The sequence below is a fragment of the Carlito syrichta genome, unplaced genomic scaffold (genome assembly GCF_000164805.1).
Source record: "Carlito syrichta isolate Samal-C Ts95f unplaced genomic scaffold, Tarsius_syrichta-2.0.1 Scaffold306946, whole genome shotgun sequence".
In the NCBI taxonomy this organism is placed as follows: domain Eukaryota; kingdom Metazoa; phylum Chordata; class Mammalia; order Primates; family Tarsiidae; genus Carlito; species Carlito syrichta.
The window spans coordinates 568,173-592,720 of NW_007251042.1; the positions used below are offsets into that span (position 1 = coordinate 568,173).

The 24,548-nt window shown below is 53.6% G+C and overlaps 2 protein-coding genes across 6 annotated transcripts in view; one reads left to right on the forward strand and one right to left on the reverse strand.

Moving 5' to 3' along the window:
* CCAR2 (cell cycle and apoptosis regulator 2) overlaps positions 1-14,612 on the forward strand; it is a 15,129-nt gene extending 517 nt beyond the window's left edge. For 2 of the 4 annotated variants that reach the window (XM_021715255.1, XM_008063557.2), the window contains exons 2-21: positions 660-758; positions 1,014-1,105; positions 1,529-1,620; positions 1,822-1,936; positions 2,108-2,237; positions 2,405-2,501; positions 7,357-7,476; positions 8,714-8,936; positions 9,020-9,133; positions 9,474-9,637; positions 10,091-10,262; positions 10,347-10,577; positions 10,680-10,916; positions 11,561-11,705; positions 11,850-11,932; positions 12,498-12,644; positions 12,776-12,887; positions 12,988-13,176; positions 13,303-13,508; positions 13,798-14,612. In XM_021715255.1, the coding sequence (XP_021570930.1) occupies positions 701-758; positions 1,014-1,105; positions 1,529-1,620; positions 1,822-1,936; positions 2,108-2,237; positions 2,405-2,501; positions 7,357-7,476; positions 8,714-8,936; positions 9,020-9,133; positions 9,474-9,637; positions 10,091-10,262; positions 10,347-10,577; positions 10,680-10,916; positions 11,561-11,705; positions 11,850-11,932; positions 12,498-12,644; positions 12,776-12,887; positions 12,988-13,176; positions 13,303-13,508; positions 13,798-13,842 (2,772 nt within the window). In that variant the 5' untranslated portion in view covers positions 660-700 and the 3' untranslated portion in view covers positions 13,843-14,612. Of the gene's footprint in view, positions 341-659; positions 759-1,013; positions 1,106-1,528; positions 1,621-1,821; positions 1,937-2,107; positions 2,238-2,404; positions 2,502-7,356; positions 7,477-8,713; positions 8,937-9,019; positions 9,134-9,473; positions 9,638-10,090; positions 10,263-10,346; positions 10,578-10,679; positions 10,917-11,560; positions 11,706-11,849; positions 11,933-12,497; positions 12,645-12,775; positions 12,888-12,987; positions 13,177-13,302; positions 13,509-13,797 lie in introns of all 4 variants that reach the window. The other 2 variants (XM_021715254.1, XM_021715256.1) reach the window with 2 other exon arrangements.
* A 237-nt stretch (positions 14,613-14,849) lies between these two features.
* Positions 14,850-24,548, reverse strand: part of BIN3 (bridging integrator 3) — a 47,623-nt gene continuing 37,924 nt past the window's right edge. Inside the window, exons 6-9 of one of the 2 annotated variants that reach the window (XM_008063555.2) lie at positions 24,281-24,321; positions 18,424-18,565; positions 18,101-18,235; positions 14,850-15,716 (exon numbers count right to left, since the gene is read on the reverse strand). In XM_008063555.2, coding sequence (XP_008061746.2) covers positions 15,570-15,716; positions 18,101-18,235; positions 18,424-18,565; positions 24,281-24,321 — 465 coding nt within the window. In that variant the 3' untranslated portion in view covers positions 14,850-15,569. The remainder of the gene's footprint in view (positions 15,717-18,100; positions 18,236-18,423; positions 18,566-24,280; positions 24,322-24,548) is intronic. The other variant, XM_021715257.1, reaches the window with a different exon arrangement.

Consider the following 24,548-nt stretch of genomic DNA (forward strand, 5'->3'; position numbering starts at 1 on the left):
GAGATCCGGCGCCGGCGGCTGCCGAGGCCGGAGCGGAGGGCTCGGAGCGTGGGAGCGGGAGGGCGGGCGCGCGCGGCCCTTCTCGCGATCGGCCGGCCGGAGCTCCCTTCCCACCGGCCCGTCAGGGAAACGACGGGCCAGGCTTCCGGGGAGAGGGCCCGCTCCATCTCCTAGCCGGCACCGGCCTCCTCCATTTTTCCGGGCCCTGCGTGGACGGTTTTGGCGGATGTTTTCGAATGAATGAATGTCACCGAGGGTCTTTCCAGTCCCCCTCCCCGCCAGCTACTCTGGGGGTGGTGTCGCAAAGCGAGAGGAGCACTAAGTTGTGGGAGACCTGGGTGTGAGTCCAGTTTGTCACGAACTGCGAGCTGGGTGTGTGGTGCCGGGCAAGCCTCTTGGTCTCGCGGAGCTTCAGTCTCCTTTTCTGTAAAGCCGTGTGACAGTATCTCCTCCGCTGGGTTATTGTGAGGGCAGACTGGGATATGTGCTCTTCTTATTTCATTTCCTGTTCCTCTCTATTCTCTCCATACATCGTCTTCATTCATTCTCAGTACCAGCCTCCCTGCTTTCCTTGGTATCCTCAAGATTCGTTCCCGTTTCTGTGAGTACATGGATGTTTCTCATATGAGCTGTTAACTTATTTCTTTTCGGATTTGAAGGTTTTCCCCCAAGATTCTGAAAGAGGACAACCACATTCCCAATGTCCCAGTTTAAACGCCAGCGGATCAACCCGCTTCCAGGGGGACGCAACTTCTCAGGTGATCACTTTTCTCCCTACCTGGCTTCATACTGAAAAGGATGTGCTCTGGAGTTAGTTTTCAGAAGCATGACTTTTGGAGTTTCCTTGGTGGAGAGCAATCTGCTGCTGATGTCTCTTAGGAAAACAAGAGATGCTCTCCGTGGTATCCAGTGAAACCCCATGGAGGAGCTGGTTGGAGCTTTGGGTTTATGGTATCCTCTAGCGCTTAAGGTGGTAGGTACACTTCCCAGAGATTGCTTCTCTATCCCCATAGGCGCTGCTTCAACATCTCTTTTGGGCCCTCCTCCTGGTCTGCTCACTCCTCCTGTGGCCACAGACTTGTCCCAAAATGCCAGGCACCTTCAGGTAGGTTGGGTGTTTTTGTAGTGAGTTTCAGGCCTTGGGATTACCCCAGCATGCATAGATGCCTGGTGCTCTTTCATTTCTTACATGATAGTACTCAGCATTCCTGACCTCTGTCCTGGTTGTGGGCCAATATGGGGGTGACTAACACTTAGACTGGGGAGTCTTAATTTCTGGCTCCAGGAAAGTCTTTAGGGTACCTTTTGGAATTAAAGAACTAGAAATCCTAGAAGAAGCTTGAGAGTCAAAAATCAGCCCAAACCCGCCCAAAGATGGATTCCGTCTACCATGCATGTGTGCTTCCCATCATGTGAATCTTGATGCAGTAGATTGAGCTGGGTGTGGAGAGAGCTGGGACTCTAGTGGCAGAGTGTGATTTTGTCCAGATTGCTCCTGTTACTTTTAAATGGTCCTCTTTTCTTACAGGGTGGGGAGAAGCAGCGGGTCTTTACTGGGATTGTTACCAGCCTGCATGACTACTTTGGGGTGGTGGATGAAGAGGTCTTTTTTCAGCTAAGGTAGGCTCGAGGCTTGTCCTCTACTGGAAATGCTTACTGGATTCAGTTCTGTCACCGTGCTGGTGTCCCCCCCCATGCCATTGCTTTGCTGTTTTTGTGCAAGGTGTAGAAATCTTGATGGGAAGGGCCTCATTGGGGCAGTCAGGGTGGCTTGGCCAGGGTCCCTTTCCTGATGGGACCTCCTGGCTTGTATGCTGGCAGTGTGGTGAAGGGCCGGCTGCCCCAGCTGGGTGAGAAGGTGCTGGTGAAGGCTGCATACAACCCAGGCCAGGCAGTGCCCTGGAATGCCGTCAAGGTGCAAACGCTCTCCAACCAGGTATTCATCTCTCCTTAGCATGAGCATTGGAAAGGGGAGGGACGGAAGCCGCTGTGCCCTGACAGCTGGGCAAGGACCTTATTTTTGTTGAGGGGGTGGGACTGCATGTTTCCTAAGTAGTGAGTGCACCAACCATGGGATCCCCTGAATTTCCTGGCTACTGTCCTGCAGCCCCTACTGAAGTCCCCAGCACCTCCCCTTCTGCATGTGGCAGCTCTGGGCCAGAAGCAAGGGATCTTGGGAGCTCAGCCTCAGTTGATCTTCCAGCCTCACCGGATTCCCCCCCTTTTTCCTCAGAAGCGTGAGTACCAGTGGCACAGTTGTTGGGGTGTGGCTTTATGGGGGTCCCTGGATGAATAGACTTGTCACTTTCGGTTTGTTGCTTTCAGCATAGAAGTGAAAGAAAGGGAGGAGGTTACTGGACAGATTTTTAGGGTTTTTGAGTCACTGGCTATTACTTCTCTGCAGCTCTGAGTCTCTTCCAAACATCCCACACACTTCACTTGAGCCACCTGAACAGATTTCCTGCTCGGGGACCCCATGGACGACTGGATCAGGGCCGAAGGTAAGATCAACGATGAAAGGTGTTTTGTTTTATTTGCCTCTAGGAGGAGTGTCCTCCCTTTTTTGGCCACTTGTTGACACTAACATTCTGTCTGTGGCTAGATTCTAGTCTCTTTTTCCTGAAATAGGCAGGCACATCGAAATGTATATACAGCTGGGCGCAGTGGCTCACGCCTGTAATCCCAGCACTTTGGGAGTCAGAGGCTAGAGGACTACCTGAGCCCAAGTGTTCGAGACCAGCCTGGGCAACTCGGTGAGACCTCATCTCTATGATAAATTAAAAAAAAATTAGCCGGGTGTGGTGGTGCACGCCTGTGGTTCCAGCTACTTGGAAGGCTGAGACAGAAGGATCACCTGAGCCCACTCCAGCCTGGGTGACAGAGTGAGACTTCAACTCCAAAAAAATAAATAAATGTATATACAGATACTGAAACTTTACACAGTGGTTCAGCATGCTGAGATTTGACAGTTTATTTTTCAAAATGTCACGTTTTTAAGTACCTAATTTCTCTTTGATTTCTAGTCCCTAAGAATTGAAACTTTCAAAAAAACAGTAACATGTCAATAAAAGTGGCATTGTGGTATATGTTTTAGTTCCTAGTTTACAGTGTCTCTTTATATACACTCTGTGTGTGTGTGTGTGTGTGTGTGTGTGTGTGTGTGTGTGTGTGTGTGTATAGTGCCCTTAGAACTGTAGGTTGCACTCTGCTCAGAAGTTCAGGCCTTGTGCCTTGGACATGCAGATCACTTTCTTGGCCATATGTGGAGCAAGCATGGATGATTTAGGCCTTTGGGGCTTCCAAGGTGATCCTGTGTCATCTGTGAGCATTGGGGATTGCTAGGGCTTACTGTCTATGCTCTCTGCAGTTCACATGTCTTTCTCTAGTCTTATTCTCTTTGAGGGTTTTTGCTTATATCTCTAAGAGGTTAATAAGCTCTAGACTAGTTTAAGAGCTGTTCTGATTGCCTTCATTTTAACTTTTTGTAATAGAAAATTTCAGTATATGAAAGGAGCTACCCAGCTTCTTCAAGTGTCATTACCATTTTTTTTCATCTTCTGCCTCCATTTACTGCCCCCACTTGATTTTTTTTTTTAAGGTAAAAAATTTTAAGGTGAATGTTACATAGACTGAAATGCACATATCTGCCTGGACAATTTTACCATGGAAAATCCCATGTAATTCTCACCCCTATTAAGATATGAACATTTCCATCACTCTAGAAAGTTCTCTCACGCTAAAGCTCTTTTTTCAAATGAGAACTGTATATAGAAGGAAACAGCCCTTACCCCAATGCTAGTGGCTTATTACATGGTAAGGGCTGACTGACAACGCAGTCTAAGGTAAACGCTTCCGAGGAGCATGGAGTAACTTGGAGATAAAGTTTAGGCAGGGTGGCATAGCTAGTCTCTGTGCTAAAGCTAGTCTGTTCCTTCAGGATGGGTCACTGAATTCTAACAAGGGGGAAGCTTTGTCTAGGACTGCCACTACTTGGACCCCTTTGTCCCATTCCCGAGTCACTGGGATATATTCTGCATACACCCACACCTCTTGTCCTGTGCGTCTTCCTGGTCTGCAGTTTCCAAGGACCTTTCACCTCTCGCATTCTGTGAGTTTAAAAAGGCTTCATTACAAAATCACAGCAAGTGCTTTCAGAGACATTGTAGGCTGGGTGGGGATCTGTGACCGCTGTGGACTTTGTGCTTTAGGTTCAAATTTAGGCTTTCCGTACAGTCACATTTGATTGTCCAGGATATGCCAAGCCCCACGCAAGGCCTGTGTTATGTTGCTTTGGCTATAATGTTTCTGTGTCATAGCTTCGAGAGAAAGGAGGTACATGTTAGGCATCCCAAACCTGAAAATCCCAAATCTGAAACTTTGTGAGCAACTAACATGATGCTTGGAGGAAATGTTCACTGGAGCATTCTGATTTTGTGTTTTTGGATTTGGGATACTCAACTGGTAAGTGTAAAACAGAACACATAACAGAGAAATGGGTCATTGTCTTAATATAAAATGGACTTACAAGTCAGTAACAAAAAGTTCAAAAGCCTAAGAGAAAACAAAAACTTGACATCAACAGGTACTAAACAAACAAACAAAAGAAATACATAAGACTTAAAATCCCTTTAAAATCCCTTTAAAACATCCATTTTACTATCTTTGTAATATTGGAAAATCTGAAAAAATTCGAAATCCGAAATACTGGTTCCAAGCATTTCAGATAAGCGATGCTCAACCTATTTTGCCATTGAGAGAGAGAGATTACCATTAGTCAGGAGAGAGAATGCATAGTAGGAAGAGGGGTGGGTAGTAGGAGGTAGGTCATTCTGTAGGAAACAACTTGTGATTTAGACAAGATTCAGCCACATTTGCATTTTGCATGGAAGCCAAGCTGTATTTTGAATTCCAGGCTTTGGGATGCAGGGAACAATGTCTCCAGTGGACAGCTTTGGATGAACTGCTGTGAGCTTTAGACAGGTGTATCCAGCTGAGCTCTGCTGCTGCGGTTCCTGAGGTCGGCCTCTGGTGCTGCCTTATGACCTGCTGCTGACAACTCACAGAAAGGGGAGCATCCACAGGTGAAGAGAGTTGTCAAAAAGACTTTGGAACGGTCTTCTGTTAGGAACACGGGCACTGACATCCCATCAAGGTGCGATCAGAAGGTTGCTTTTAGAGGGAGATGCTCCTGCTCAGGGAAGCAGTCAGGCAAATAGAAAAGAACAAAAGGCTTGCATCAAATCTAGTCAGCCCAGTCATTCACATGTAATAAACAGGGAAACGACCCAGGCAGGTCCAAAAGGAAGAACCAAAACCTCTAGGTAAATATGACCACCTCAGTTACCTAGGCATGGAACAATGACAATTGATTTTAATTCTCTCATGTGATGGGGGAATTTTTCCCTTATCAATCTGGCATTTTATAAGAATGGTCTAAAGGCTTTTTTCTCCTCTACTATTTTACTGTATTAGTAACACAGTTATAATGCTATACTATATGACTTATAAAAATGGATGAAGTAGTAAATGCTATTATTTCAAATTAGAATAACATAAATATGTGTAGTTTTTGTCTCCTTCCCTTTGAAGGCAACTGTTATTAACAGGTAGATATTAAAGAACTTTAGAAAATAATTTTGAAAAGGAAATCACTTTTTTTCCCCCGTGGTCTTTTCTAGTTTTTATTTACACATGTGCATACTTTTTGCTATTTTAATCTTAGAGTTCAAATTATTTTTGTGTATTCTTAGACATCTTTCCTTATTGCAGCATACTCCTAGTTATTAGTTTTAATGGCTCATGATTATTTTTATTGACTATGAAAATTTGGGTATTGCTGAATATGTGCGAGGGGAACCCCCCATAAACCAGAATTTATTTATAAAAAATTGTGAATTCTTACATATTTAAACTTAGTCAACTTCAGAGTATTCTCCGTTTGATGCAATACAACTATGGAGATGCTTTTTCCACTGCTTAAAAGTTTTTGAACTCATCAGTTTTGATGCCTTCTAGTGTTTCTGCCATTTTTTGCTTCACCTCTTCCATGTCGGCAACATACTTCCCTTTGAGGACTTTTTTCATCCGGAGAAACAAAAAAAAGTCACTTGGGGAGAGTTGGGATGAATAGGGAGGGTGGTTCACAGGGGCCATACCTTTTTTGGTCAAAAACTACTGAACTCTCAGTGCAGTGCAGGCAGGTGCAGTCATAGTGGAAGAACTTGGGACATTTCTTCCACACATCGTGCCACAACCTTCTCAAAACTTCCAGATTAAAAATTTTGGTTGACTGTTTGAACTGGAGGTACAAATTCCAAGTATACTGCAAGGGGCCTGCTCTCCAAAAAGATAATTCCATTTTATGGGGTCCCTCTTGTACATAGTTTTCTCCCTCTCAGTTTATGCAGCTTGGTATTTTCCTACTATTTTTTTCTTCTTTTGAAATTAACTTCCTTGGGGTAAACTTTCAAGAGTGGAATTATTGGAGCAAAGGATTTGAGTATTTTTATGACTTTAATATGTACTGTTAAGGGTTGGTTACCAGGAACTCTCTCTTCTAATAAAATTTACTTTATAGAACTCATAGCATAGTATAATATATGTGTCTCATTAGAAGACCAATTAAATTTTTTTTCTCACTTCAAAAAATTACGTGCTAACTATAGATAATTTATAAAGTTCAGAAAAATAGAAGAAAATTGTTCATAAGCTTATCAGAGGCATCCACCATTAATATTTTATTTCCTTTCAGTCTTTTTATTATTATTATTTTTTTATTTTCTTGAGTTGGGGGGTCTTACTCTGTTGCCCAGGCTGGAGTGCAGTGGCACAATCATGGCTCACTGCAGCCTCAACCTCCTGGGCCCAAGTAATCCTTCTGTTTCAGCCTCCTGAGTAACTGGGACTACAGGTGCGTGCTACAATGCCTGGCTAATTTTTTGATTTTTTTTGTAGAGAGGAGGTCTCACTATGTTGTCTAGATTGGTCTCGAACTCCTGGACTCAAGCAGTCCTCACAAAGTACTGGGATTACAGGCTTGAGCCACTGTGCCCAGCCCCTTCCAGTCTTTTGCACATTTGTTTTTTGCAGAGTTGCTTTTTTTTTTGCATAGTTGAAGCGTACTGCACACATAATGTTGCACACTGCTTTTTGCTTAACATGGTTATTTTTCTGTTTAAATATCCATTTTATTATCTTTGTAACATTCTGTCATATGGCTGTTAGCCTGGTTTCTTTTTCCATTTCTTTAATGTTGGGGATTGAGACTGTTTCCAGTTCTTTCTTTTTAGACCAGTATGTATTGAGCATATACGTAACAGTGTTGTTTCTTACTTCTGGTGATGGATCAATCTCCAGTGATGACTATGACTCCAAGAAACGCAAACAGCGGGCTGGTGGAGAGCCTTGGGGTGCTAAGAAGCCAAGGCATGACCTGCCTCCTTACCGGGTGCACCTCACTCCCTACACTGTGGACAGGTGAGTAGTGAGGCTAGAGTGGGGCTGAGACTGGGCTGGTGACAATTTCTTACGTAAATGAGACATGGTCCATGCAAGCACATGTGTGTTCTTACAGCCTTTTTTTTTTTTTTCCAAACCAAAAAACAAATGGAAAGATATCTTACACACTGTTTGGTACTCTGCCTTTTTACTTAATATATCTTAGACTTTATTCCATGTTAACATTTATTAGATCAGTCTCATTTTTTTTAAGCAACCACACAGTTTATTTAACCAGTAATTATCCTAAAATTTAGTGTAGTAAACTCCCTTCTACATACATCTGTGTACTTGTTGAGATCAATTCCCAGACATAGAGTAGCTGGTTCACAGGGTTTGTTTTAAGCAACAGCTACTGCCAGTTGTCACAAAGAGGCTATGCCGTGCTGTCCGCGCTCTCACCAGAGGTGTGGAGTGCTTGTTTCCTGTGTCTTTGCTAACACTATTGTTGAGCTTTTTCATCTTTGCCTAACTGGTGAAAAACGATACGATTTGCATATCTTTAATTAGAAGTGAGATGGAGCACATTTTTTTTTTTTTTGAGTTGGAGACTCACTCCTTCGCCCAGGCTGGGGTACAGTGGCATGCATGCTCACGGCCACCCCAGCATCGACCTTCTGGGCTCCAGTGATCCTTCCGCCTCAGCCTTCTGAGTAGCCGGAACTACAGACGTGCGCTGCCACGCCCGGCTATTTTTAATTTTATTGTAGAGACGAGGTCTTGCCAAGTTGCTTGGGTTGGTCTCGAACCCTTGGGCTCAGGCAATCCACTCGCCTTGACCTCCCAAGGTGCTGGGATTACAGGCTGAGCCACTGAGCCCGGCCTGAGCACATTTTAAAGGGATTTTAAGTCTTATGTATTTCTTTTTTTTTGTTTGGTACCTGTTGATGTCAATTTTTTGTTTTCTTTTAGGCTTTTAAACTTTTTGTTACTGACTTGTAAATTCATTTTATATTAAGACAATGATCCATTTCTCTGTTATGTATTCTTTTTCCTTTTTTAAAAAATTTCTCCTGGTTTCCCTTTTCTTTGCCATATAGAGGTTATAAAATGAAGTGTTCAAATCTGACCCATCTTTACCTTTTGAGAGGTGTCTTAGAAAGTTCTTCTTTCCCAGACTGAAAAATAATTTGCCCATTTTTTTCAAGCCTTCCAGTTTCATTTCTTGATGTTGTAGTCTTTGCTCAATCTGAATCCCCTTGCTGTCTTCCTCTAGCCCCATCTGTGACTTCCTAGAACTTCAGCGCCGCTACCGTAGCCTCCTGGTGCCCTCGGATTTTCTGTGCGTGCGCCTGAGCTGGCTGTCAGCCTTCCCTCTGAGCCAGCCCTTTTCCCTCCATCATCCGAGCCGAATCCAGGTCTCTTCTGAGAAGGAGGCAGCCCCAGACGCTGGTGCTGAACCCATCCCTGCCGACAGTGACCCTGCTTATAGTTCCAAGGTGAGTTGGCTGGGCTCCCATTGCGATATCTTATTGTGGAGGCTGAAGAAGGCTCTGAGTGTCTCCTTCCTGCCTCTGCACAGGTACTGCTGCTTTCGTCCCCGGGACTGGAGGAGTTGTATCGTTGTTGCATGCTCTTTGTGGATGACTTGGCTGAGCCAAGGGAGACACCAGAACATCCTCTGAAGCAGATTAAGGTAACAGCTGGAGAGCAGGAGGAAGGATGCATTCACTGATAATGCCCAGGACTGGCAGGTTGTCTGCAGCTCAGTTCCTGTTCACCAGTTTGTAGAAACATGGTATTCAGAGCTAAAATGCCCCACATTTTACCCAGGAGGAAAATACGGCTCGGGGCTGTTTTTCCTCATCAGAAGGAGCTAAATGACTGGTTCATGTGAGTGAGTAGAGAACCCCCCGGGAGGTGGACTCTTCACCACATTCTGCTGCTTTAATTCCTGATTAGAGGCAGCCTTGCCTCACAGTGGGAGACCCAGGTAATGTGGTTTTTCATTTCTTAGCCCTGATCTCTTTTTGCAGTTTTTGCTGGGCCGGAAAGAAGAAGAGGCAGTGCTGGTTGGGGGTGAATGGTCTCCTTCTCTGGATGGCCTCGACCCCCAGGCCGACCCACAGGTGCTGGTGCGCACTGCCATCCGCTGTGCACAGGCGCAGACTGGCATTGACCTGAGCACCTGCACGAAGTGGTGAGTGGGCTTCCCAAGCCATGTCTGGCCAGCTCACTGAGGCAGGGCGGTTGTGTTGAGGACAGCTGCCCTTTCTGCCTGTTTGCTGTCTTCTGTGCCCCAGTCACAGCTTTTCCTCCTCTACCCCTCTGGCTGCTGCATGCATGGATGCCATGGGTATGAGTGCAGCGAGGGTGGGGCATGTGCTGAAGGCCGGCTGAGCTCCCAGCCATGCTTGGCACTCTGTCCTGTTGCTTCGGCACCTTGTTCGGTGGCTGTCTGCCTGTGGTCTGCCCACTGACTGACTGTGTCTTGGGGACCTGGTCTGTAGCTTTGCTGTTGTATTTTCAAAGCTTGGCGTGCAGCATGTGCCGATGAAGTGCTGGCTGGAAACAGAAGCGCTTGCCTGGGAGTGTGGCATGTGCATGACTACGGGACACATTAGTACTTCCTTCCTCCCTTTGCTGTGAGCAGGTGGCGCTTTGCCGAGTTTCAGTACCTACAGCCAGGACCCCCCCGGCGGCTCCAGACAGTGGTGGTGTTCCTGCCTGACATCTGGACCATCATGCCTACTTTGGAAGAATGGGAGGCCCTGTGCCAGCAGAAAGCTGCAGAGGCAGCACCCCCGCCCCAGGAGGCACCAGGGGTAAGAGTGAGCCTTAGGAAGAAGCCAGAGGGGTAAGTGCCCTGGTCCTGGGACCCAGAGGTCAAGTCTCGGCTGTTGCCACAGGAAACAGAGCCTCCTGAACAGGGAGCAGACACATCGGAGCAAGCGGCAGACGTTTCTAAACAGAATACAGAGACCCCAGAGGCTGCCACGCAGCAGGAGGTGGACACGGATCTCCCCGAGGCCCCTCCACCACCGCTGGAACCTGCTGTCATTGCACGTCCCGGCTGTGTGAATCTGTCCCTCCATGGGATTGTGGAGGATCGGAGGCCGAAAGAAAGGATCTCTTTTGAGGTAGGTGTAGTCTGGGGGGTGTAGGGCAGGATGCAAGGGCTGGCAGTGCTCGCGGTCCTCCTCGTTCCCTAATGCTCATGGGCCCCTGGCCTCTTCCAACAGGTGATGGTGTTGGCTGAGCTGTTCCTAGAGATGCTCCAGAGGGATTTTGGCTATAGGGTTTATAAGATGCTGCTGAGCCTTCCTGAAAAGGTTGTTTCCCCACCTGAACCTGAGAAGGAGGAGGCAGCCAAGGAGGAAGTGGTCAAGGAGGAAGAAGCCATCAAAGAGGAGGGGGCAAAAGAGTCCAAGGACGAGGTACAGAATGAGGGTCCAGCTGCCGAGTCAGAGCCCCCGCCGGTGAGTGCCTCCATTGCCCTGGGGCTGACACTGGGGACTGCAAAGATTAATGCTTACCATAATTTGAGGACCCTATAGCCATAATTTGCTAGCACTCTCCGTGGCAGATCTCATTCCCTCCTCCCTCACCCTGCACACTCCTTGGAAGCCCAGTATGGACTAAGGCCCCGGGAGGTCAATCTCTTGCCTGTGGCCACACAGCTAGTCAGTGTTATACCTCGGGTAGGGAAAGGTGGCCCCGAAGAGTGAAGGGAGCGTGGCTGACAAGCCCTGGCAGTCAGTCAAAAGTCCCAGTCACTAAGCACACTTGGAAGAGCAGGGTGCTGTGACTGCCTAGTGGTTAGCTAGAGACACTTGGGAACCTTTCTTAAAACATGCGTCTGCTTCTCACCTCAACACTATTACGTCTACATAATTTCTTGTGGGACTGAGACTAACTCCTGAGGAAGAGAGCCCAGGTGTCTGGAAATGCCCTGGTATGCTCTGAATCCCATGTGATGAGAAGAACTAGGTTAAAAGAGACTGTGTCTGCAGAGCCCTGATGCAGTGCCTGGAACACAGCTGATATTCAGATGCTAGCCATGATTAGCGTGAGGAATGACAGGAGTGACGTTCCTTCTCATCATTTTGGTCTGCCTCCCTAGAAGGAGGACGGGCTGTTGCCTAAACCGCCCTCTTCAGGGGGAGAGGAAGAGGAGAAGCCCCAGGGTGAGACTTCCGAGGACCTGTGTGAGATGGCGCTGGACCCGGAGCTGCTGCTTCTGCGGGATGACGGGGAAGAGGAGTTCGGTACGTGGCGCGGAAGGCGGGGCGGGGGCGGGCTCCCACAGCAGCGCTCTGGGCCTGTTGCTGTGGTGGCTCTCCCTCTAGGACGGTGGCGCTGGCCCGGGCTGGGCTGGGCCCTGCTCCATGTTGACCCTGGACTTTCTGTAGCAGCAGCAAAGCTGGAGGACTCAGAGGTCCGGTCCGTTGCCTCAAACCAGTCGGAGATGGAATTCTCTTCTCTTCAGGACATGGTGAGACCTTGACCTCCTGGGGCCTCAGTGGCATGAGGCTTGGCGAGGCCTCTGACTCCGAGAGAGGGATGCTTACCAGTGACTTCTCGGTGGGCCAAAGCCAAGATGTGGTCTTGGCTTCACAGAATGGCACGTTTATGGGCTCCAGGAAGATGTTTCACTGTCTTCCTCAGGGTGAGTCGGAGAGAGGATGTGAGCATCTGAGAGAGAGGCACAGGCAGTTCTTAGAGCACCCCAAAGAGGCCTTTGGTTATAGCTGGAAAGCTTGCTCAGGCACGATGCTGTCACCAGCCAAACCGCTCTTTTTTGAAAAAAAAAAAAAAAAAAAAAAAAAAAGAGACGAGGTCTTGGTCTGTTGCAGGGGCTGGAGTGCAGTGGCATGATCCTAGCTCACTGCAGCCTTGGACTTCTGGGCTCAGGCAATCCTCCTGCCTCAGCCTCCCCGGGAGCTGGGACTGCAGGCACGGACCACTGTGCCCACTCAAGCTGCTCGGTTTGGGAAGGACGTGTGCTGGGCGGCACAGCCACTGAGAGAAGTGTTTGTACCTCTTGTTCGCCTTTGCAGCCCAAGGAGCTGGATCCCTCTGCTGTGCTCCCCTTGGACTGTCTTCTTGCTTTTGTGTTCTTTGATGCCAACTGGTGTGGCTACTTGCACCGGCGAGATTTGGAGAGGATCCTCCTTACCCTTGGGCTCCGGCTCAGTGCACAGCAGGTACCTCTACCCCACGGTCCCTTCCGATGACTCCCCTCACACGCGCAGCCTGCACCTGCTCTGCCCTCGGCTCGCACATAACTGGGGCCAGGGTTGCGCCTCCCTCTCAGTAGGCGTCTGCTTTTCTGTAGGCCAAGCAGCTGGTCAGCAGGGTGGTGACGCAGAACATCTGCCAGTACCGCAGCCTTCAGTACAGCCGTCAGGAGAGCCTGGACAGTGGGCTTGCTGAGGAGGTGCTCTTGGGTATGTCCTGTGCTCTGCAGCCTTCCTGGGGCACAGGCAGGGCAGGCTGCGTGCCCCTTGGGAGCCCCTGACCTTCCATCTTTCTCACGGCCCTTTCTAGGAAACCTGGACCTGCTGCCTCCTCCTGGGAAAAGCGCAAAGCCCGGAGCTGCCCCCACGGAACACAAAGCCCTGGTGCCCCACAACGGCAGCCTGGTCAACGTGGGGAGCCTGCTGCAGCGGGCGGAGCAGCAGGACAGCAGCCGGCTCTACTTGGAGAACAAGATTCACACACTGGAACTGAAGCTGGGTGAGGGGCCGGGCGTCGCAGGCGGGACTGGAGAGGGCAGGCACAGGGACTGGTGGGGCCCCGCTCCTTCGGCTTCCGGCCTTGACTGAGCAGCAGTGTTTCTGCCGTCTCCCCCCCACCGCGCAGAAGAGAGCCATAACCGTTTCTCAGCCACTGAAGTGACGAACAAGACACTGGCAGCAGAGATGCAGGAGTTACGGGCCCGGTTGGTTGAGGCCGAGGAGACGGCCCGGACGGCGGAACGACAGAAGAACCAGCTTCAGCGGCTGCTTCAGGAGCTCCGGAGGCGCCTGACCCCCCTGCAGCTTGAGATGCAGCGGATGGTGGAGAAGGTGAGGTGGGGGCGGCTGGGAGGCAGCCACGGCTCTGATCAGCCAGGCTCCTGAGGGCCCCTGGAAGGGCACTGTCTGCCACGTGAGAGCTGGCCAGAGGGGCAGCGGCAGCGAGTGCACTGGCCCTTCTCTCCCTTGCCGGGTCGTCTCCTCTTCGTTCTCCGTCTGCATATTTACCAGGGAACTGAGCAGTAGGTCACGTGCCCGCTGGAGGGTCCCAGCAGGAGGCAGCTAGCAGTCCTCAGGCCTCCTTGCCAGTCCTGACTCCTGTCATGTCTGCTTCCAACAGGCCGACAGCTGGGTAGAGAAGGAGGAGCCGGCACCTAGCAACTGAGGGCCTCGCCCAGGAGCTGCCATCCTGCGAGGGCAGCGATGGAGTCTGATGGAGCTGGAGCCCTTGGGGTACCAGAAAGCAGCTGGGGCAGGACCTGGGAACCCCAGGCAGGGTGGCTGACCCTGCGCTCAGCCTCTAGGGGACACAGGCCGTCAGGGAGGGGTCTGCTCTGTGGGATGGATGTGTGAGGAACCTTGGTTCCAGTTACAACTAAATACAACATCTTTTGCACCCCTAGAATGTCATTTTGCCCTCAACCTTGGAATTCCTCCTGGGGCCCTTTTAGTCTTGTGCTTTCTCCTGTCCTCTTCCAGTTTAGAATAAGACAGGGGAGGAAAAGGCTTTGAGTATGTGACAAGATCTGATGCCAATAAGCTGAGGAGACAGACATGGAGTCTTGCTGGGGCTAAGCAGCCCCTTCCTCTGGATGGCACAAGTCCTGCCAGGTTCCAGGCGCAGGCTCCCGGGGGAAGGATCTCCCTCGGCCGTTGCAGGAACGGAGGCTGTGCGAGAAAGCTCTCAGTGTTGGGCTGTGTTTGCCAGTAGAACACTGTTCCAGCCACCCCAGACTTGCCAGAAGAAACCAGCACCTCTTTCCCCTGGCTCCTGATTTCAGAATGTGGTATTGGCTCTGGCCCAGCCTTCTCCCCTGTTACCCATAATTCTCACCTCTTTCCATAATCCATGGTTTCAGTTTGACTTTGTATATAAAGTTGGGTTTTTTTTTTTTTGGCTTTCTGTTTTTTAAATAAACCAAAGTCAAAAACAAATCAAGTGTGTTCTCCATAGCGCTTCCCTGTGCCACCTCCCTGCCCTCCTGGCCCTGCCCGGCAAGGGCTGTGGTACAGTTCTCTTCAGAAGCTGGGGCAAGGCCATGGGAAGCTCAAGCCTTTGTACCCTGGGCTGACCCTACTTGCTGGAGTCATGAGACTGCGGGAGGGTCCTGTTTCCTCAGTGGAGGGCAGCAGGTCCAGAAAAAGCAGTGGTGGCTTTCCCCTCCTCTCAAGTTACAGCACAATATTATGTGGTTTTATTGAAAACTTTACTTGAAAAAATAAAATTCCGGATATTCAGGTGAGACACAAACCTATGGTTCTTGCTTTGAGACCTATGAATTGATGTGTGACATTTTGTTTGGTGGGATAGTGACACTGAGTCCCAGTTACCTTGGGAACCCAAGTGACTTGGGGCTTATCCCTGCACTTGACCTGCACGGGACAGGAAGATGGCATGAGGGCCTGTGAGGGCTGGAGGACCACAGCTCTCCCCCTGGCGGGTCACGGGCTTCTCCCAGAAAAAAGAGTCTTTGAAGTGAAAAGGCAACGGGGGGCTGTCAGACTCCCCAGGAAAGTCTTGGAGGTAGATGTGGTCCCCACCATGTAAGTGGGCCTGAGACCCACAGATGAGCTGACAAAGCCCACGCCCTTGGGAGGGCTGACACTTGCTTTAGCCTGAGGCCAGCATGTACTCTGGACGGTTCTGGAAATGACAGAGCCCCTAGGATTTTTCTGCACTGCTTACCTGCATCTGGGGCTGTGGGTGGGGAGACAGCAGCCTGTGTGGGCTCCTGGCCCCGGGCTCAAGGGAATGAGACCATCACAAAGGACCAAGGGAGGCCAGGGCCGCCTCCACCCCAGCCTGCGGGGGGAGCAGAAGCCCAGCCCTGCAGAAGGCCAGGACCAGAGAGGCTGGCTGAGTCCCAGGAGTCCTCCCAGAGTGACGGGAACTCAGTCGTCGGCCACAATGGAGAGGGCTCGGAGCTCGCTCAGCTTGGCCTCGTTCTCCTGCTCCCGCTGCTCATCCGAGCGGCCAGGCTGCTCCAGCTGCTGCGTCAGGTCCCCGAAGATCTTGTGCATCTCGGAGTAGTACACCACCTGGGCGAGGCCAGAGGGGTCAGTGCATGCGCAGAGCACGGGAGGAGCCCCGCCCCCGTCCCACGGCAGGCAGTGCAGGTCGGCGTGGGGCCACCGCCTGAAGGCCTTCGGGAACGTGCACAGAAAGGCTCTGGGGGCGACCACAGGCCGCAGGAAGTCGAAGGGAGCCGTGCAGCTCTGGGGCCCCCCCTGGTGGCTGGAGGTGGGAGCCCCCTTCTGGCACCCAGGGAGGGCGAGTGAAAGGCACCGGGACTGGGGCCTTCCTGCTTTTGAGCTAGGAGAGAAATCCAAGCTTTTGTCTGTGGGAAAACGAACACATGGTAGGCTGGTGGTGCCAAAGCCCTGACAGCCGGTTTTGGCAGCACAGGTGAGAAAGGTGACATCCTAGTCTGCTGCTCGTGGCCTGAGCTATACAGCCAGGGCACCCTTCAGAGGCCGGGCTCACTGCCTAGGCCCTTCTAGGTAGACGCCAGAGACGGGAGGGGACCGAGGGAGGAGAGGCCAGGGCGGTGAAGAGTGGGGAAGCCCTACCAAGTCTCCCAAATGGCGGAGGAGCAGGGGCCCTTTCTGCCTCTGGCTCCACCTCACGACCCACTGGAAGCACACACTGCCACGGAGGCGTCCACGGCCACACGCCGCAGCCCCAGCTGCCTCTGGGAGGAGGCTCTGTTCTACTCCAGGATGCGGAGACCAGTGGGCGGCAGGGCCCACGCTGTGCGTCGAAGTCTCTGACTCCCACAGCAAGACATCCCCCAGTGGAGAGGAGCAAACTCAGGACAGTCCCAACACTGCTGTCACCTCGGCCGGAGGCCTGGGGGCGCTGGGGGCACCCTTCCCGCCAACTCCTTGCCCAAGCCATACTGTGTGGTGAGTCACCGGGAATGCTCACTTCTCCAGTGACTAATGGCAGTGGCAGCCGGGCGAAGAGGAGGCAGCTGGTGCTGAAGAGGCGGAGAACAGCCCCGGCCACCCTGCTGCTTGGTTACAGGGCACCCCTAGCCTCGCCATCCACGCCAGTCTGGGCATGCCAAAGCTTGGCGACCTGCAGCTTCCTTCTGCAGCAACAGGAGGGGGCAGAGGGTGGCACGCAGGGCTGTGGCAAAGGCCAGGCCGGGCACAGGTCTCCCCTTGAAAGCTGCTGCTCCAGGGGGGCGGCTGGGAGGAACCCTAGTCACCAGGGCCATGGGGGTGAGATCCCCCCCGACTGGGTGCTCGGTTTCACTGCCCGCTAGAAATGACACAGGATCAAGGATGCGGTCGCTAACAAGTCCCAGCTCAAACTCTGCTCAAGCTTCCAGAAACTGAGTGAGCAGAAACCAGCGGCTTTGGGTGGGGGCGGGTCAGGCCTCTCCCAGGGCCTGCCACTGCAGAACCTGCCAGGAACAGCAGCGTCCACTGGAGGGCGCCAGACGCAAGGCCAAGTGCAGACCGCTGACAGGAGTGGGGACCACGTGAAGCCAGTAGCTCAGGTACCTGGTGGTGAGAGGTGGTGTGGGTGTTGGGGTCCCGAGGTTGTCACTGAGCACGAGCCATCAGCGGGCTGCTGCCTGGAGGGGGCCTGCTCCCGGTGTTGGCACCCACCCTTTCCTACTCTGCCGGCAGGGAGAACAACTCCGCTCAAGGCTTGAAGACAGATGGGGGCGCCGAGGGCAGGAGACACGCGGCTCCCAGTCGGTGGGTGTCCTTCCACTCCAGTTGCAGAAGAACTGGCTGTCCCGGCCTGTCCGACCCTTCGGCTGCCTGGCCCCAACGACACAGCCGGGGCGCACCCACACCACCTGAGCCCAGCCTGCCCTCCCACTGCCAGGTGCCTTGGGGTTCTGGAGGCCTGGGCAGTGGCCCTGAGCGAGTGTGGCTCTCCTCAAAGGTCAGGGACCCCTTCCTGAGTAGCTCAGAGTCAAGACTCCCCAGGGCCTCCTGCCGAAAGAAGAGGATCAACCAGGTTGGGGAGCAGAGGGGGTTCTCACAAAAAGGCCGCCGCCCTTCAGGTCTCTAGATCCCTCGTCTGGGGACCACCTGGCAGACAGAACCTGCCCGTCAGCCCGTCACACTGCAGGGCTGGAGACTGCCTGCTTTCTTCCTGCTGCTTCTGTAAGATGTGAGGGAGAGAGAAGCCAAGGGAAGAGCTAGACAAAGGGAAACCCCTCTCTTCTGGGGCTGGGATTAACCAGAGAGCAACGCAGGAGCCCGAACAGCAGGTGCCCTGGATCCCAGCACGGGGCTGAACGTCCTCAGCGGGGCAGCGGTTGGGAGGGGCGGGTGCCACTGCCCTTGTGGAGCCCGGCCAAGCCTCTTCCAGCACGAGGCGGGCGTGGCAAGAGCCGAGTCCCTGAAGCCCAAAGGCGGAGTGTCGGGCCACCCGCGGCGGGAGCAGCTGGGCTCACCTGTGCTCGGATCAGGGCCTCGAAGCTGGGCTGGAAGTAGTCGAGCCGGCTGCTGTAGAACCGTGGCATCTCATCCAGGAGCTGCTTGTTCTTGGCTTCGAAGTCCTCCCGCACAGGCCGAAGCTCCTCGCGGGCCTGGGGAACAAGACCTGGGTCACAGCTTTCCCTGGCGGCTGCAGGGTGCGTGCGTGGGGTGGGGGCATCTGGGTCTTGGTCCCGGTGGTCCCCAGAGGGAAGAAGGAACTCCCCACACGTGGCCGCAGCGGCCCCTCTGCCGCCCTGCCCTCTCCTGGTTCCTGCCACCCACCCCGCCCCCAGGGTACCTGGTGGAGCTTGGCCAGCACCGGCCCCGTCTTCTCCTTCTCCTCATGCTTCTCCACCTTGGCCTGCAGTCTCCTGTAGTCCTGCAGGGCCTGCTCCCGCCGCTTCACTGCCATGTTGAGGCTCGGGAAGACGCTGCCGAACCTGCTGGACACAGCCCGGCTGGAGACGGTCCATTCTCAAAGACACGCACTGAGCACCTACTAAGCACCGACCCCGTTCGAGGTCTCGGGATGCCACTGTGAACACCAGATGAGGCTCCCCTCACCGGAGCTTATGCTACTGAGAACAATTCGTGGGCGAAGGGCCATGGCAGGACCTTAGCGGCACATGGCGGTCAGTCGAGGGACACCCTGCCCCCCATGTAAGCCTCAGGATACAGAGACTGTGCTAGGAGACGGCAGGGCTGGGAGACTCCTCGGAAGCCATCTGTCCAGCATCCTCACTTAAAGAAATGAGAGAAACAGACCAGAGAGAGGGCATACAACTCGCCCAAGGTCACCGTTAGGCAGAGACGGGCTGAAAGAGAACGCAGGCATCCGAGCTCTCCATCTGGCACCCTTCCCACCCCTCCAATAACACCAGCAGGTGACGGAGCTGAAACCTGACCCTGCTCCTGGCCAAGGCAGCTTCTCCTTCGAGGGCTTCTTCCTAACATGGGAAAGGCGGAAAGTCCATGGCTGTACCATCAGGATGGCCAAACCGACGAGGAAGACCCTTCGAGGCCTTCCCAGCCCTCCTGACTAAAAGGGACCACAACGGGCAAGACTTGGGAGTGGCTGTGAGAGGGAGCAGCAACGAGGCCCAGGCATTTGGGCCCCCAGGGGCATAATGTTCACATCCAGTATCACCTTTGTTTATTTGTTGAGTCAGGGTCTCACTCTCTTGCCCAGGCTGAAGTGCCATGGCATGATCACTATGATCACGGCTCATAGCAGCCTTGACTTCCATTATGCCCTCACATGACCCATCCACCTCAGCACACTGAGTAGCTGGGACTATAGACACTACACCTGGCTAATTTAAACATTTTTGTTTGTGGAAGAGATGAGGTTTCTCTATGGTGCCTAGACTGGTCTCGAATTCCTGGGCTCAAGCAATCTGCCTGCCTTGGCCTCCCAAAGTGCTGGGATTACAGGTGTGAGCCACTACGCCTGGCTATTTATTTATGAGTTGGGGTCTCACTCTGTTGCCCAGGCTGGAGTACAGTGGCATGATCATGGCTCACCACAGCCTCGACTTTTCGGATTCAGGTAATTCTTCCACCTCAGCCTCCTGAACAGCTGGGAATACAGACATGTGCCACCCCACACAGCTAACATTCTTCGTTTTTGTAAGAGGTGAGGTCTTGCTACGTTGCCCAGGCTGGTCTTGAACTTCTGGGCTCAAGCAATCCCACCTTGGCCTCCCAAAGTGCTGGGTTATAGGCATGAGTCAACGTGCCCGGATCCTAGTGGTCACATTTAACAACAGATGGCAAGGACATCTTGAGACAGGCACAGGGCAGGGTGGCTCCTGTGGCCCCAGGCAGGAATGCTGCACGGTCCTTGATTAACATGTGAGTTGGAGAAGATAAGGCAAACCCACAAGCAGCTTTTTTGGAAGTAGACAGGAAATGGGGCAGCTTTCTCGAACGTGGAACCCCGAACACTTGCATGCTGTCACTGCTCCTGGAAGGTGTGGCCCTGGGCGTGACAGTAGAAGGCGTTGCCCAGACAAGCTGGGAGCCCTGCGAGGTGCTTGAGACCTGGCCATGCTGCCGAGGGAGCGCAGGACCCAGGGGGCTCTCAAGGCCGAGAAACGGACTTGGTGACCTGGGACCAGGAGAGTTGGTTCTTCCTGGAATTTTTGTGAGGAATCCAGAAGGAAGAAAGACAAGGGCAGGAGGTAGGTACTGAGGCTGGGCGCCCCCACGGGCCCCTGGCCTGTGGCTGGCTTCAACCTCGCACAAGTGCTCAGTCAAGAGGGCGCCGGGATGCTCTGGGTCTGCTTCTGGGAGTCTGGACACCACACGGAGCCTCAATTCCCAAATCTGTCTCTCAACGGCGCACGACCATGAATGTGGCTCTAAAGTGCCTCAACAAATCAAGAGTGTACGTGAAGGGTAATGAAGAGTTTTGCCAGAGAATAGAGAACATAAACTTCACCCAAGCATTAAATGCCCCAAGCGAAGCTACAGACCCAGAGAGTAGATTCTCATAAAACAAAGAGCCTACCCTAGTGAGTCCACTTGAAAACCAAGTCCTTGAGTGTCACGAGTGTCTGTCATGGGTTCACAGCCTGATACAATGCTGAGTGGGCACCAGCACCCGAACGCGTCTGAGTCCTCGGCCACACGCCCTTACACGCAGTCATCGAACCAACACTGGCTTGACTGGCCAGGCGGAAGCCGGGGCCTCAGCGCTGTGCACACAGAGGTGGGAACCAGACACCAGGACACGGAGCCACCCGTGGAGCGGGTCTGAAGGAGTGAGACCATGGAGAGGAGCAGGGCTCACTGCTTCCGCCTCAGGCAGCTGGTGGAGTTTCAGCTGCCAGGGGAGACCTGTTCCCTTCCTGGGCAGCTGAGGAGGCAGTTGTCTCAAGAGAGCAGGTGCCACAGGGCCTGGGAAGCTACCGTGCTGCTTCTCCCTCTGCCCCAGATGGCCAAGGGCCACCAGCAGCCACTCTGACGCTTGCCTTCGAAGTCACCTGCCACTTGGGTGGTCCCTGTACTAGGCCTCTGGGTGACCCCTGGGCTGCTTAGGAGCCGCAGGACAGGCGCAGGGACAGGGACAGGGCAAGAGGCAGAGGACACCAGCAGGTAGGGAATTCTCTGGCCTGGCCACAGCCCCAACACTCTGCGGTCATATTCTCAAAGGTATGAGCAAAGAAAGAGGGCGAGTGAAGTGTGAATCCTGGGCTAGCGACTTCTTGGGATAGGGGCCTGCCTGCGGCGGTCCACCTGGCCACTCAGGCTCCTCCTACCAGCCCTCTGGAACCAAGACCACCTGGCCTCTATGGGGGACATGGCTGCATCTGCCACTGGGGAAGACCATGCCTCACCATGACGACTTCTTTCTCCCGCAATAGCACCCCTCAGTCAAACCAAAAGCCTCTGCTGCCCAGGCCACTGTAGGATAATCATGGACAGGTTACCACCGGGGGCTCTGGGAGTCCCTAGGGGAAGGGACAGGCATCATCTCCCTCAACAGGGAAATTATACAGTTAGGGGAGGGCACAGCTTATCCTGAGGTGGAAAACAAAAAGAGGGGAGGCCAGGACTCTAACTCCGGCCCAGTTCTCACCGAGGCCCCGTCTCCTTGTTTTCTAAAGTTCTTAGCAACAGAGGGACTTCGCCAGCTCCACAGGGCACAGGGACAGGGGTTCTTCTCCACTCTCAGATCAGGGGGCTGAGTGCTGGCAGGGGAGGGTAGAGATGAGCACAGGCTGGTACCCGGTGCCAGGGCCCCTCCTAGATGCGTCCCGGGCCTGACAGAGGCCCTGCAGACTTCACTCAGGCAGGTGGACAGGGGCAACTCTCCCTGAGGCACGGAGCCTGCTGCCAACACAGGAAACGGTGAGTTGCCCTTTCTGCTCAGGTGAGCAGGGGAGAAGTGGGCACTGGAGCCACAGGCCCAGACTCACTCTCCACCCAGCTCATGGCACCTGCCCCTGCCCACCTCAGCCCACCCAGACCTGCCTCACCCACTCCCATGCACCAGCTATGCCATTCTGAAAAGTCAGGTCAGCTCTTTCCTCAGATAAAATGGCAGCCTTGGAAGCCAGTGGAGACAGGTGGGACAACCCACCCAGCACGCCCCTGCTTCATGGCACCGCACCACACTGGCAGCCACGACACCTTGGCTAGCTGTCCCAGGAACACCGTCATGGCTTCCTCACAAGACCATCCGCTCCTGAAGGAATATCCTGAAGGATAACCTCAAGGGGGAACAGGGTTGGGCCCGGGCCAGCAGGCACTGAAGGGCAGCCCATGGTCACTGCCCATTTCTTGCCAGTCCCGAGATCCCTGTGGAAGCATGGGGTGAAGAGGGAACAGGAGAGGGAGGAGGGAGCGGGCCGGCTGGGAGGTAGGCTGGGCACAGCCGGCCTGGTGGGGAATGCCTGCCATGCCTCAGTCTGTGCCCACGCAGCCGGGATCTTCCACCCACCAGGAAAGGGAAATTGAAAGCATCCCCATCCGACGTGTGAACGCGACCCAGAGACTGGGGATTAGAGGCCGAGCCCCCAGGGGGAGGCTGGGGGTGGTGGGGTGGCCATGTGGCCATGATCTTCATCAGAGGACAGGAAAGCTGCTGTTTCCTGTTTCCGGTGCTGGGGTCCCTGGGAGCTTCTCTCCTGGCAAGAGGAAGCCAGCAGGGAGGAGGCAACAGGCAGTGCGGTTTTATGTGGTCGGGGGGATCACATGTCGGCTGTGGGGACACAGGGAGAAGCCAGCCAGGGCAGCCAGGCGGCCCGAGGGCTCACACAGAGGTCAGCGGAACTGTTGTGCGGAGATGGTGCCGCCCCCTCTGCCACGCCCCCACCTTCCTGGCAGGTGGTGGGCCATGAGGGTGGTGGGAAGCAGCCGAGGTTTCTCTTCATTTGGCTCTAGAAGCCAGGGATCAGATTTCAAGGCTGCCTTGCTGGTACCGAAATCCTTAGTACTGGAATCCAGACTGGAGTCAGTCCCTGGTTCTGAGCTGGTGTCCCCTGCCTCGCGCTGCCAGCTGCGGGTGCCCGTGGCAGCCTCTGTGGCCATTTCTGGGGCCCCTATGGCCCTGGTCCAGAAGTCCTGCACCCCGTGTGACCCTGTGACCTGGGACTGAGTTGTGACGACACTCAGCAGGCAGGGGTGGCGGATGCCCACTCTGGGGAGGCTGGAGGCAGAGCGGTGGAGAGGAAAAACCCCTTCCCTCCCAGACTTCACTGAGCCGCCACTGTCTTGGTTCAGAAGCTGGAGCTGGCTGCGGTCAGGAGGACCTTTTCCTGATCCCACACCTCGGGCCTGAGTGGGGAGGGACAGCTCAACCCCAAGCACCAGGGGCTGGAGGATCAAAAACCGCTCTCTTCATCTCCCTCTGGGCCCTGGTCCAGGCCTAATGATAATTAAGCAGAGCCTCATTACCCAGGCCTGGTGCGCCAACTGCCAGGGACCACCACAGAAGAGGTAATAAAGTGCAGCTGGGCTGAGCTGCCTTTCTAGGTCACGCCTGTTTGGGAGGCGAGGGGAGAAGATGAAGTGATTCGGAGCTTCAAGGCGAGGCTGTGGCCTGCTCCCCCCCACTCCGGGGACCCAGGGAATAGGCCTGTCTGATCACTGACCAGGGCCTGCCTAACAGAAGATGAGTCTCGCAGAAGCATTCCTGACCCTCACAGGTCACGCGCCAGGGGACCTTCCCGGGCAGGACCCTGATGCTGCGCCCCTCCCTGTGTGCGGCCACCCCCACATTTCCAAAGCCCAGCGCTGCAGGCAGCTGCTCTCCCAGTCCGGAGGATCGAGATGAAAGGCCTCGTTCATGTCCGCTAAGGGCTGGCCAGGATCTCTGCTAGCTCCATTCCGCAAGCCTGGCCCACTGGCTTCCATCAGGAGAGGAGCAAATGGTCAATGACCACTGGAGCAACGGCTGCCGCTGGGAAGGCTCTGAGGTTCCTCCACCATCACCAAGTGTGCCTGGGCCATCACAAGCACTCTGAAGTTACCAGGAGCATCGATTCTTGGGCCACAGATCGCAGGGATGGTGGCCCCAGTTTCTCCTCAGCCCTGTGGGAATCTGGGGACAGGCTACTAGAAGTGCTATTCGGATCTCAAGTGGCCAGCTGACCTGCTTTTCCCATAAGTGCCCTGAGGCCTGTGGTCCCTGGATGACCTTTACTCACTTTTTTAAGGGCTCAATCACTGTCTTCTGGATCTGGTTCACCTGTCAAAAGAAAAACCCAATACATGAAGACGGGGTAGGGGCAGAGGGGCCACACTCTTCCTAAAAGCGGAGGCTCTAAGTCCTTGGAAGAGAGAGAGCTGTCAAGATCCCCCACAGCTCTGGGCAGGCAGGGACCAGGAAAGGCAAGGCAGGGCACCCCTAACTGCAGGTGTGGCGAGGCAGATGACAACTGGGAAGCCTGCAGGGCCACAGGAGCACTGCCCCTG